A 13,071-nucleotide genomic window follows, 5' to 3' on the forward strand; every position below is an offset into this window, starting at 1 on the left:
TGGTTAGTTGGTTGGTTTGGTTTGGTTCTGGTTTTTCTTGAGGGTACTTTGTTCTCCACAGTGAATTTCAGGCCAGCCTAGGCTATGAGACCCTGTCTCCCAATATAATAAATAATGAAAACAAAAAAATGAGAGCAGAACTCAGTGTGTCGTAATGCTGTGTCTGTTCCTCTCTGTCCTTCCTCTCTCCTTTTTCTCCTTGCCTGCTTGCTATGGGGTTTAGGTGACCCACAATCCTGCTATGGTCCTCAGGTGATCCTGCCTCGTCTCCAGAGTGTCAGGAGAGACAGCACTTTGGCCTGCTGCCTCTTTTTAGGGGGAGGGGAGGCTAGGCCCGCAGACTCTACTAGCTTTGGGGACCCTCCCGCTGGCCGAAGAATCTTTAGGATGAAGACTCCTGGGCCGTCTTGGTGCATGCGCAGCCCTGTACTGTTGAGGGCTTGTGAGCGAGGATAGCAGCGCCCCTCAGAGGACAAATGAGAACAGAAGCCCCGGCCCCCAGACACGTCGTAGGGCTAAATGCCAGCAGGGAGCAGGCTGTAAGGTGGCCTTTGCTCTTGCTCACCTATCTCCACCTCCACCTCCTCCGGCACCAGGGCACGGTAGAAGAACACAGCGGCGGCGGAGTCCTCGTCGCTCGAGTGGTTGAGAAAATGCAGGATGAGGTCCTCCGCCTCACTGTCGTTGCGGTTCAACAGATCCTCGAATAGTCTGGGGTTGCTGAGGTCGAAGGCGGTGTACAGGCGGTCGCGCATCCACAGGACCCGCAGGTCGTCCATGGCGCAGGGCAGACCGAGCGGGGAGCCTGGCGGCGTCCGTGGCAACGGCGCCCCTGACAACGGGCACCTGGGCAACGGCACCAGCGCGGGGCATAGGGCCCCGGTTTTGCAGGTAGGAAAGCTGCAAAGCTGACGTGCAAGGGAGTTGGCAGCTTGAGCGGAGACGAGGGCAAGGGTCTGAGGTGGAGCCAGGCAGGACTAGAAGCAATAGCTTCTCTAAGTAATCGACACAAACTTACACCGAGCTGGGAAAAAGGAATCTCAACCAGGGCATTACCTTCTTCAGACTGACCTACGACGTGGTCTTTTCTTGATTGCTGAATGATATAGGAGGGCCCAGCCCACTGCAGGTGCTGCTGTCCCTAGGCAGGTGAGCAGTGTTCCTCCAAGGTCTCTGCTAACCTAGGATCAAATGAACCCTTTCCAACAGGCAACCCAGGGCAGGCAGGCAGGGCTGGCTCGGCCACCAGGCACTGTGAGAACACCTGCTGGTCCTAGGGAGGGAATGGAGAACACCCAGCTGGACCCTAGGACGGGATTGGCTCTTTCTGGCATAAGGGGCTAAGGAGCAGGATCACAAGAAAACAAGACACTGGCATCTCAAAAATATAGATTTATTTGTCACTAGCAAAAGGAAGTTGAATGGTGACAGGCAGGTCAGTCCCTCCATGCATCTGTGCCATGCAGTCCTGCCTGGCTCCCCGAGTTTCCGCCCCAGGCCTCAGCTCCAGAACCCAGTCTTGTTAAGTCACCCTGAGGAGTGGCATTTCCTGGGGATTTCTTGAGGTACCGGTGGCGGTGGCAGGAAGAGCATTACTCCGAACTGCTGTCTCCCAGCCAGCAAACCCAGATTTAAGCCCCCAGTAGAGAAAGGTGCGCCTGGAGCTGCTTTCGTGTTTTTATTTTCCAAAATGAGTCCAACTCTAAAATCACAGCATGATTCACCAGCCCTGTAAGTTACCAATGGATAGTCTGCGCCTCTTTACTGCAGATGGAGCCCTGGGCCTGGATGTCACTCCACCCACTCCTGGCCATGCCCAGCGCTGCACACCTACAGTGCCAGCTCAGAGACAGGGCGAGAGAATTACAAGGCCAAGGACTCCATGGGTGGCATTAAATACAGACCCATTCCAGAACTGAAGCCAGGGGAGGAGTTGAGGGAAAAGGAGTCTGTCCCAGGTCCCATGGTGGAGGGAGAGCCCAAGAGCTCAAAGCCCTTTTTGGATGCCTCTTCTGGCCGTACAGGGCCTCTCCACCAGGGTAAGTTACCTGGTGAACACCTGGACAGCCACTGTGGCTGTTGACATTGTCTAGGAAGATGAACACGTGACACCACTGAACAGCTGCTTGCTTCCCTCTGTGTGGATGCTATCAATTGTATCTCCAGAGGGTTCGCAAAGGAGTGATTTGTGTTTATGTGATGCCATTCTATATAAGTGTGAGAGACGTAACTGAGAAGTCACTCTCGCTCTGCATTCTGTATCCTGGTAAGAGGTGCTGGTTACAAGAGAAAGGTGGCCTCATGGCAACTGCCAACAGGGACAGTAAACATGACAAAAACAAAAAAACAAAAAACAAACGAAACACTGCATCTCCTGTTTGTTCCTTGTTCCTGGAATCAGTTACATCTGTGATGACCAAAGTCCCTGGGGGGCACAGTAATAAGGGTGACAACATGGAGGTGGCCTCCTACACAGGTAAGAGCAGGTTTAACACTGGCCAGCCACTCCTCCTCCACGAAGCTGGCACACAGGGCACCAAGGCTGGAGCTGCAGTGCCCATCAGTGCAGACCCCACGGCAGCTGGAGAGGGCTGGCTTCCCAGTCCAGCTGGGCACAGGCAGCGCATGCGTCTCAGCAGGCAGCCCTTAAAGTACCGGAGACTGTTCAATCCTGGCTGCCCGAGGCTTGGCTTTATGAAAGGGCTGCAGTCTCTAGCTCAGGGGACTCAGAATTTCAAGAGGGCAGAAATACGTTAGATTCCTTTCTTTCTTTAGGGCTTCACATAGCTCAGGCTGGCCTCAAACTTACCACATAGCCAAGGGTAACCCTGAGTTTCCTGATCTTTGTACCTCCACCTTCTGAGGTCTAGAAATGCGAGGCAGGTGCCACCACACCTGGACAAGGTGGTTTCCAGGATCAAACAACCAAGCCACACCCCAACCTTGGATTTCTTTCTGAAATACTTATCTACAATCACTTAACATAAACTGTGAAAATGAACACAACTTGTAAGACTCTGACATGGATTAAAGTGTCCAGTGGACTGAGCCAACTTCATGCAAAGCTGAGGGGCACGAGAGGAGGCGGCTGTTACAGTTGAGAGCACAGACTGACAGGTTAGTGAGAGTCAGTTTGCAACTGACCTGAACAGTTTTTGGAAATTAAACTGTGTGGCCATCAGACCCTTTATTTAGAATTAGTGCGTAAGTTAAAAAACTATACTGTTCCCAAGTAGAAGCAAGGTCTCTGTGGTAAAATATCTTCATTTGTTCTTTGCTATAAAAATACATACCCTACTTTTCACCGGCCTTCCCTGCAGTCGCACTTGGTTTTAAGGCTCAGAGTCATCTTTCTGAATGGACCACTGTCGTGACTGCCTGACATAAGGGTAACAGGACAAAAATCTTTTAAAAATATACAAGCAGGACAGCCATCTGTTGTGTTATTCTGTCTCATTTCCTCCAATTATTAGAACAAGCCTGGCCTGTCGCACTGCCCTCCTCCTGATTCTGAGAGCATCTGAGAACTCACAGGCATCCTGAGCATGCAGGGTAAGGAGACCCGCTGACTACCCAGCAGAAACATCTGGAAAACCAGGCTTAACTCGAGCTGTTGGAAAACAGTATCTGACATCTGCTTCAGACAGAATAACTTCATGGTTTTAAAGCTGAAAAGAAGGCATCTATGACCATTTTTAGCTGCTGCTGAGCTGGCTTTTCTTCTCCAATCTTACGCTTTAAGAAATACCTTTAAAGGAATGTTGGCATTAACTTATATTTGCTCATAATAAAAACCAATGAAATCTCTGTGTCCGAAGTGGTTTTAGAAAATCTTCAACATGAGGGAGAGGTGCGTCTTACAGAATCATTTGGCTGAGTCGTAAGGCAATCAAGGAGGGTAGAGTTTTCCTGTCGTAATCTGACGAGTGAATTCTGTAACATGATCGTTCTCCATAAATCTGAGAGTGGGTTGGCTGCAGCAATGTGATCATGCTATGTTGTCAGCATTACTGAACTTGGAGGAGAGCAGACTGAAGGAGAAGGGAACAAATTTGGTGCCTGCACCAACATAGAATTTGTTCTGAAATTCTACCCTAGAAAAAGAAAAATGAACATGTATTAAAACACCACGCCTCCCACCATGACTGCACCCTGAACTGTGAGGGAAGGAATGGCTCCACACTTCCTCAAAAGGTCCTCCCATCCTCTCTGCGCTCCTGGCATAAACATGCTCACCTGATCACTCTCCCTAGGCCACACTGCCCCGCTCCATCCTGTCTCCCATGTGTCCTCCGACCCCCTAGTGTGTCAGGAAGTCTAGCACACCTCCAGCTCTCATACCCAGACACACAGAGGATGAGACGCAGGGCCTCCTGTCACGCTGGCTACTGGAACCCCAGTGCAGCATGCTGAGAAGCGCTGCCAATACTCTGGAGGGCTGCTGAGATGGCTCAGGGGGAAAGGCACTTGACCCCAGGGCTCGCACAGTAAAAAGACCCTTTGTTCCTGCAAGTTGACCTCTGACCTCACAGCAACAAGGAAGGTACTAATACATAAATGCTAGACAGTGATACCTGCCAGTCCCAATGTAAATAAAACTGGCAACATATACAGCTGGGCATGGTGGCACCTGTATGTGGGAGGCAGAGGTAGGAGGATCTCTGTGAGTTCAAGGCCAGCCTGGTCTAAAAAGCAAATCCAGGACAGCCAGGGCTACACAGAGAAACCCTGTCTCAAACAACAACAAAAAAAAGTGGAACATACACACACAGACATTTTCTTTTACTGGTAATAAACTTGTATATTGTTTCTGAACTCTAATTCATAGCTGAGTAGGGAGGAGCTAACCCATTAAAAACCTTGCATTTAGAAAGGGGTTTTATATACATGTCTTTTGCCTTTTTTTAAAAAATATATATGTCTTTTTCTTAACTGTGGCTTTGAAATTTTTTTATTATTATTTGTATGTGCACATGTATATGAGTGGGTGCACATGCTACCTTATACATGTGAATGCCAAATGACAATTGTTGGATATGTTTGCCCCCTCCACCATGTGTGTCCTAAGGCTTGAACTGATGTCCCCAGCTTGGAAGGTATCTTTACCCACTGAGCCATCTTGCCAGCTCCTGTATCCTTTATATTTTAAAAGTATGTGTCTTAACCAGGCATGGTGGTGCATACCTTTAATCCAAGTACTTGGAAGGCAGAGGCAGGTGGATCACTGTGAGTTCAAAGCTAGCCTGGTCTACAAAGCAAGTCCAGGACAGTCAAGGCTACACAGAGAAACCCTGTCTTGAAGAAAAAAAAAAGCATGTGTCTTGTATATATGTGCACATGAATGCAGGTGCCTGCAAAGACCAGAGGCACTGGGTCCCCCAGAGCTAGAGTTACAGGAGGCTGTGAGCCACCATGTGGCTGCTGGGAATTGAACTCAGGACCTTTGGAAGAGCAGCCAGTGCTCTTAACCTCTGAGCCATCTCTCCAGCCCCCCATTTTCATTTTTAAAATACTGTTTTGAGGGTACAGGTCACACTCACCAGTGAAGGCGTATGGCATGGAGAAACGCAGAAAGCCCTTCCATGACCAGAAGGATAAAAATGGTCAAAACCGCAAAGAAAGCCATGACAGGCAGCAGCAGCAAGACCCCATAGGTGGTGTCCACACGCAGGCCCACACGCATCAGCATGGCCCACAGCACATCAGAGAGCTCTGCAAACCAAGCCATTTGGAAAACATAAGCCTTCGCAACACCTCCCCATTGGTGGCCTGGGACCTCCAGGTCTTCCTCTGTAAGAACAGCAATCTTAGGAGGCTCTGGCACAGCCTCCTGTTGTCTGACTCCGGGCCCGGGATGGATGGAGTGACCAGTCTGACCCTCACAAGTGGCTTGTTGGAAGTCTGGGTCTGCAGCCAGCAAGGGAGCCTCTGCACCTACTCTGTCTTGGGACACAGGTGGCCTTGCTCTCTGTCCTGTGTCACAGGGCTTTGCCACAGAATAGCAGAGCAACACAACTGTGTGTTTTGCTGTGTGAACTGAGTGCGGTCAGTGGCCAGTCACCTCCAGGCTGGAAAAGTGACACGGCTTCTCATTACAATGCACAGGCTCAGGTGCCTGTGGACTAAGAACACCCCACACTGGTGTGTTTCACTTACACTAAGACAGTGTGGCGCATGCGCTGTGCTGGAGGAGCAGAGCTATTTAACTCAGCTGTGCATTAGCAGACCCGTGCACACGAGGACTGCCGGGAAGCCTCAACTATGGCTGAGCAGCTGCTGCACTTGCTTGAGAGAAAATACTCCATTTAGTGTAGAACAATGCCTAGGACGCACTCAGGAACTCGATACAGAGGGGAGCGCCGTGCCAGGGGTCACCAGGCCCTCAGTTCCCAGAGCCCTCTGTGCCTAGGCCAGGACTGCAGCCTGTGTGATCAGAAGGTGGGTCCCAACAACAAACAGCCCTCGGCCATCACCAGCCACCTGCGGAGCTCAAACACCTCACAGGGCTGAGTAACATACGTGCGTGTGCCAGGCTGAGGGCCCAGAGCCGCAGGTAGGAGGCGGTGTTGGAGATGCAGCCCAGGCAGTACTCAATGGAGTGGATGGTCTGCGTCATCAGGATCTCCCCGAAGTTAAACTGAGGGGCAACAGAGAACATCAGACACCGAATCACAAACGGCCCCACTGGGAGTCCCTGGCTGGCCCCCGGGCAGAGCATGCTGAGAGCTACAATCAGCAGAGCCCAGATGGGAGCCCTGCTCTCGGGGGACTGTGGGGCTCCCCACCCATCTCCCAACACTAGCTCCCCAGTCTACTCAGGCTTCAGCTTCCTCTCTGCATCCCAAGCACCCGTGGCTGCCGCGGGGGCGTCTGAGCTGGCCTCGGAGACTAGCCAGCATCCAAATGGACCTCTCCCAGCCGCGTGTGCACAGCAGAGCCTCATGCTCCAGGCCAGGGAGCGGGCGTAGGAGGTGTCTCTGTGAGGGGACAGACTGCTGGACCCTGGTCCTTTCTCACTCTGCTCTCTCTGCTCTATGAACTTGTGAGACCACTGCTTGGCCTGAAGTCACACTGTTCTACAGGCCTCATTAAGCACCACTGAAAGGCTCCCTCCCTCCCCAGCCTGTCAGCTCGCAGCTCACCTCCTCACACGTCACTTCCCGGCAGCCCTCGTCCATGCGGTTGCTCCCCTCTTCTATGTCCTGGCTGCCCAGCAGAGAAACCTCTTCCTCACTGTCCTTCCTCACAAGCGTGTAACCGCTCTAACGAGAAAAGCCCAGTGTCAGCGCCTGGAACGTCACAGGGCTGGGACACAACCCAAGTAACCACTTCTCTTGTGACGCAGCTCTCTGGGAAGGAGCAAACTGCCTCCAAGAGAATGCACACCTCATGTGCTTTAGACTGCCAGGGAGCAATGGAGGAAGGCGGAGAGTCACAGTGTTGGCAGGGATGGCGAGTGGTGCCCTGGTGACTCCTGCTGGGAAGGTAAAATGCTCCCGCCGCTACAGAAAAAGAGTGACAAGTCCTCAAAAACTGCAGAACTGCCCTGTGACCCAGAACCTCCTCTCTGGCCGTCCACCTGGGAGAGGCCGTGAGGAGACCTAAGGAAACGCCTGTTCACATGTGGTGGCACAGTATCACCCCGACGGCAAGGGAGGTTCCAACTAAAGCCAGCTCTGGGGGACACACTCACCCGGTTCACGCCAAAGCAACTGCGCCCGTTGTGCAGCCATAGCAGGAAGAGCGGCTTTCCTAGGAACAGCACGGGCACAGACAGCACAGTGAGGGCCAGCAACACTCTCTGGACGTGCGCCTGGTGGTGCAAGGCAGACAGACGTCCATGAGGATGAGAGGTGCCACAGAGTCACTGCAGTGAAGCAGGATGACTCTGGGCCAGCGGCAGGAGACATAACTGCCAAGTCCCCACGGCCAAGGGCCACCCTCCGCACCTCTTCCAACTCACAACATTCACGACATCGCATTGAAATATTATTTTTAGAGCAATAAAAAAACTTGCTGGGCATGGTGGCACACGCCTGTAATCCCAGCACTCGGGAGGCAGAGGCAGACAGATCGCTGACTTCTGACTTCAATGCCAGCCTGGTCTACACAGTGAGTCCAGGACAGCCAAGGCTACACAGAGAGACCCTGTCTAGAAAGAAAGAAAGGAAAAAAAACCTTGAGAAAAATTCTAAATGGAGGTTTGAGGAAGTGACACAGTCTGGACTGCTTTAGATCCTAGACCTCACTTACAAAGCCCTCCGTGGCTGAGCTCCTAGGGCTAGCAACCCGGTCACAGTAGCCCACCTTGGCAATTCCAGGCCAGGGAGAGAACATGACACACAAAAATAAAAAAGAGGTGGATGGTGCCTGAGGAAAAACAGCCAAAGTTGACTCTGGCCTATGGACACAGGTACCCACACACACTCATAAATTTTAAACAGGGACTTGTCTTGCCATCGCATACTAAAATATTGGAACCGTACAGAGATTAGCATGGTCTCTGCACAAGGATGATATGTAAACCTGTGAAGCATTCTTTTATTTAAAAAAAAAATTAAAAAATCTAGGGCTGGAGAGATGACTCAGAGGTCCTGAGTTCAATTCCCAGCAACTTCTTCTGGCATGTAGGCACACACGCAGGCAGAACATTGTATAAATAATAAATTAAAAAAAAAAAACTAAGCTGGGCAGTGGCAGCACACGCCTTTGATCCCAGCACTATGGAAGCAGAGGCAGGTGAAACACTGTGAGTTCAAGGCCAGCCTGGTCTACAGAGTGAGTTCCAGGACCTAGGACAGCCAGGGCTACACAGAGAAACCCTGTCTCAAAAGAAAAAGAAAAAAAAAAAAAAAAGGAAAATCAGAAACACAAGCAGACTACTTTTTTTCACATTGTTGGTTTTGGTTTCTTTCTGTCATTGTCGACGTGGACAATGCTGAGTGCAGGGCTGTCACTACCAGGCAGAGGAGAGCTCACCTGGCCTGGGTAGAGGAGCACTCACCTGGCCTGGGTAGAGGAGCACTCACCTGGCCTGGGTAGAGGAGCACTCACCTGGCCTGGGTAGAGGAGCACTCACATGGCCTGGATAGAGGAGCACTCACCTGGCCTGGGTAGAGGAGCACTCACCTGGCCTGGGTAGAGGAGCACTCACATGGCCTGGATAGAGGAGCACTCACCTGGCCTGGGTAGAGGCCGTGTGTCTTACTGGATGGGAACAGGAACATGTTAATGAACTCAATCAGGATGCTGGGGGCCTCTTGAGAGGTCTCTGCGGAGTACGCCAGCCACTTGTAGATGATCATGAAGATCAGGTACCCAAAGATGCAGAGCATGAACAGGATCTCAGGGACCGAGACCAGGTAGATGTTGAACTTCTTCCTAAAGTGCCTGCAAGAGGAGTGAGTGAGGCAGTTGAAAGGCTCTGCTGCTACAGTGCCACGGGCCGACTCAGGGCTCCACATGAGTGTGTGCCGAGCCAGAGCTGTGGATCCACCCACAGCGGAAAGAGACAGACGAGAGAGAACCAGGGAGCCACACACAAACACAAGCTGCTACCGGGTCTGGCTTCAGAATATCAGATTTTAAAAATCTAAAATTAACAGTTTTCATGAAATCAGTGTTTAAAAGTGTATGTAAGGCTCTTTCTTGACTCCATCTTTGTGGTAGCAGCAGCGCCATCTGCAGGTTAGTTGCCAATATGCAGCTCTTTATCTGCGCCCAGGAACTGGTCACCTCGAGGGTGTGCCAGGAAACGGTCGCCCAGATCAAAGCTCATGTGGCCTCACTGGAAGGCATTGCTCCTGAAGAGCAAGTCATGCTTCTGGCAGGCTCGCCACTGGAGGATGAGGACACCCCAGGCCAGTGTGGTGTAGAGGCCCTGACCACTCTGGAAGTAGCTGGCCGCATGCTGGGAGGTAAAGACCATGGTTCCCTGGCTTGTGCTGGAAAAGTGAGAGGTCAAACTCCCAAGGTGGCCAAACAGGAGAAGAAGACGACGACAGTCTGGGCCAAGTGGCGAATGCAGTACAACCATCGCTTTGCCAATGTTGTGCCCGCCTTTGGCAAGAAGAAGGGCCCCAATACTAATTCCTAAGTCCCACTGTGATCCTGGCACTCTAATAAAGCCATTTTGCCCAGAAAAAAAAAAGTGTTTGTAAGTTTATGTGAATGGTGGTTTTGCTTGGATGCATGTCTATGGACCATGTGCATACCTTGTGCCCACAGAGGCCAGAAAAGGGTGTAAGCGTCCCTGGAACTGGAGCCATACAGTTGTGAGCTACCGTGTGGCCACTGGGAACCAAACCCAGGCCCTCTATCAGAGCAACAGGTGCTCTTAACCATTGAGCTGTCCCTCCAGGCCCCAAATTTAAAATTATTTTCAATTATGTGTAAGTGTGTGCGTGCAGGAGGGGAGGTGTACTTGATGGCAGGGCCAGAGGCATCAAATCTCCCCGGGGCTGGAATATAGGCAGTTGTGGCACCCCCATGGGAGCTGAGAGCGGAACTCAGTGCAGTCCTCTAAAGGGCAGCAAGTGCGGGACCAGCCCTCTGCAGCTCACCGCGCTCACCACCTTCAACATTTTCTCCCTCATTCTTCCTTCCTTCCTTTTTTTTTCAAGACAAGGTTTCTTTCTTTTTAATTTATTTATTATGTGTAGCTCTGACTGACCTAGAAGTAACTCGCTCTGTAGACCAGGCTGGCCTCGAGCTCAGAGATCTACCTACCTCTGCCTCTGGAGCACTGGGAGTAAAGGCCACCACCGCCCAATGAACAATTTTTTCAATGTCCCAGCTCTGTCAGGACTTAAAGCAACTGAGTTATATGATGCAAATCCTGCTTCATCATAAGAAGAGAGGTCAGCCCAGGAAGAAAGTCTGCAAAGGTGCTGGCTCTTCCACAAAACAACGAAAGCTTTCTACTTTAGAACAAACAAACACAAGGAATATGACAAAATTCCCTTCTGGGACTAACCCCACATTCACATCACTTGGACAGGAGCTTCAGGAGGGCAAAGGTCTCACTCGGCTCTGCAGAAGCATGGTGCCAGCACGGCGCACAGCCTGCAGTATGCACTGAGTGGATGAATCCCTGACCCCCAAACTCCAAAGCTAAATAATCAAAACAGAACCACATCCTGCCTGGCACCATCAGATCAATTGCCCCTGGCCCAGCCAGCAGTCTAGCATCAAGAATTAAAATTTAGCCGGGTGTGGTGGCACACACTTTTAATCCCAGGACTCAGGAGAAAGAGGCAGGTGGATCGCTACGAGTTCAAGGCCAGCCTGGTCTACAAACTGAGTCTAGGACAGCCAAGGCTATACAGAGAAACCCTGTCTCAAAAAACCAAATAAATAAATAAATAAATATTTTAAAAGAAAGAAAGAAAACTTAGAGGCTGGAGAGCTGCCTCAGTGGTTGAGAGCACTGGCTGCTCTTCTAGAGGATCCGAATTAATCCACAACACCCACGTGGTGGCTCACAACCATCTGTAACTATAGTTTCAGGATCTCTGATGCCCTCATTGGTCTCCACAACTCACTTGGTGCCCAGACACACATGCAGTTAAGACATCTGCACATAAATAAAGAAAACAAAGGGCTGGTGAGATGGCTCAGCAGGCAAAGGCTGCCTGACAACCTGAGTTCATTCCCCAGAACCCACAGGGTAGAAAAAGAAAAAACTGTCCCCTGACAATCACATGTTCACACAAGTGTGCATGCACACACACATACTATACATATGTACATGAAAGGGGTGGTGGTGGAGATATGGTTCAGTTGGTAAAAGCATTTGCTGGCAAGCCTGATGACCTGAGTTCAATCCCCTGGCTCCACGCATGGTAGAGAACCAAACCCAAAAGTTGTCCCCTGACTCCCACACAAGGTACTGTGATGTACACCAGCTCCCTCCTCTCAGCAAATAAATATAAAAAATACGTAATTAAATAAATAATTTTTTAAAGCCCTAAGAGTGACAAAATGGGTTTACAAACACAGATTTCAGAACCGCTGAGCCAGGCACACTGGCTCACACCTGTAATCCCAACTCTTGGAAAGTGGAGGGGGAAGAAAATGAAAGATGCACAACAAGACAAGTACTTACAAGTGGTTAAATATTCCCAGGATGACACCAAAAGTCATGTGGATAATTCCTAAAATCACAGACATTTTCATCTTGAAGGAATTGAGGAAGGTGAGGCGATTTGTGGCCAGGTTCCAAATCTAAGGACCAAATCAAACAGAAGCAATGTAGGTCCCACCAGTAGTGCTGGAGAGCTCCAAAATGACAGTTGCTCTTGATGCTTTCCACTGACTTCCCCAGACTGGTCAAAGAGTCAAAAGCAGGGAGCCTGCCTCCCCGGAGCCAGGGCTGGGCCTGACTAGATGTGGCTGTAGAGTGGGGCAGCTTAACACCCTGTGAATGCTACTCAGCTTTTGGATCACGTTCAGACTGCAGACTTGGTCTAAGTATACAAATGACACCCTGGATAGGACTGAGGACACTTGAGACTTTGGGTCTGAGACCTACTATGTTGTGTGCGTCCCTTGAACAGCCTCACCCACACCTTCCCAGCCAGAGCCACTTTCAGGACAACCCCTCAGAAAGTCTGCAGGACACTGATCCAAACGCTTGGCCTACAGAGATCAGCCTGCTGAACCCTCTCCTGGGATAGAAGGAGCCTGGCACCCTAGGGCCACCTCAGCCCCTCACCTTCCTCTCTAGACCAAAGGCAAGTCACCCAAACAACGAAGCCGTTCAAGAGCCTGTGTGCTGTCCACCAAGGGTCACTTCTGCCAGGAGATAGGACCACAGCCACATGGCTCTGCTGACCCCTCTGCACTGACCTGCCTGCCCAAGTGCAGGCCGCTTGCTCCACTGACCACACTTACAGAGGGGCACAGCACCCCAGCACCCCCCTCACCAGAGGCACAGGGAAGGACACACTCACGGGGTCAATGCCGAAAGGGTACGGGCCTCGGAAAACGCCTGGGATGTTTGGGTCCAGCTGCAACGTCCTGCTGTGCCTGATGGTGCTGTCACTGAAAGAGAGTGCAGAGCAGGGTCGC

The 13,071-nt window shown here is 51.1% G+C and overlaps 3 protein-coding genes and 1 long non-coding RNA gene across 6 annotated transcripts in view; 2 read left to right on the forward strand and 2 right to left on the reverse strand.

Annotated features, from left to right (window-relative positions):
• DNAH10 (dynein axonemal heavy chain 10) overlaps nucleotides 1-885 on the reverse strand; it is a 117,579-nt gene extending 116,694 nt beyond the window's left edge. For all 3 annotated transcript variants that reach the window (XM_084761997.1, XM_084761998.1, XM_084761996.1), the window contains exon 1: nucleotides 566-885. In XM_084761997.1, the coding sequence (XP_084618123.1) occupies nucleotides 566-779 (214 nt within the window). In that variant the 5' untranslated portion in view covers nucleotides 780-885. The remainder of the gene's footprint in view (nucleotides 1-565) is intronic.
• On the forward strand, nucleotides 766-3,748 carry LOC311586146. Its single transcript, XR_014775459.1, has 2 exons — nucleotides 766-891; nucleotides 3,474-3,748. It is a non-coding gene; the product is annotated as an uncharacterized lncRNA (long non-coding RNA).
• The window catches only part of ATP6V0A2 (ATPase H+ transporting V0 subunit a2), a 31,476-nt gene continuing 19,777 nt past the window's right edge, over nucleotides 1,373-13,071 (reverse strand). Inside the window, exons 13-20 of the mRNA XM_084762020.1 lie at nucleotides 12,954-13,044; nucleotides 12,107-12,225; nucleotides 9,180-9,390; nucleotides 7,694-7,813; nucleotides 7,143-7,262; nucleotides 6,520-6,637; nucleotides 5,541-5,712; nucleotides 1,373-4,094 (exon numbers count right to left, since the gene is read on the reverse strand). Coding sequence (XP_084618146.1) covers nucleotides 3,989-4,094; nucleotides 5,541-5,712; nucleotides 6,520-6,637; nucleotides 7,143-7,262; nucleotides 7,694-7,813; nucleotides 9,180-9,390; nucleotides 12,107-12,225; nucleotides 12,954-13,044 — 1,057 coding nt within the window. The 3' untranslated portion in view covers nucleotides 1,373-3,988. The remainder of the gene's footprint in view (nucleotides 4,095-5,540; nucleotides 5,713-6,519; nucleotides 6,638-7,142; nucleotides 7,263-7,693; nucleotides 7,814-9,179; nucleotides 9,391-12,106; nucleotides 12,226-12,953; nucleotides 13,045-13,071) is intronic.
• Nucleotides 9,458-10,150, forward strand: LOC311586144 (ubiquitin-like protein FUBI). Its single transcript, XM_084762064.1, has one exon. The coding sequence runs from the start codon at nucleotides 9,701-9,703 to the stop codon at nucleotides 10,094-10,096; it is 396 nt and encodes a 131-aa protein (XP_084618190.1). The 5' UTR covers nucleotides 9,458-9,700; the 3' UTR covers nucleotides 10,097-10,150.

Source organism: Acomys minous (assembly GCF_964271855.1).
Source record: "Acomys minous genome assembly, chromosome: 16".
In the NCBI taxonomy this organism is placed as follows: domain Eukaryota; kingdom Metazoa; phylum Chordata; class Mammalia; order Rodentia; family Muridae; genus Acomys; species Acomys minous.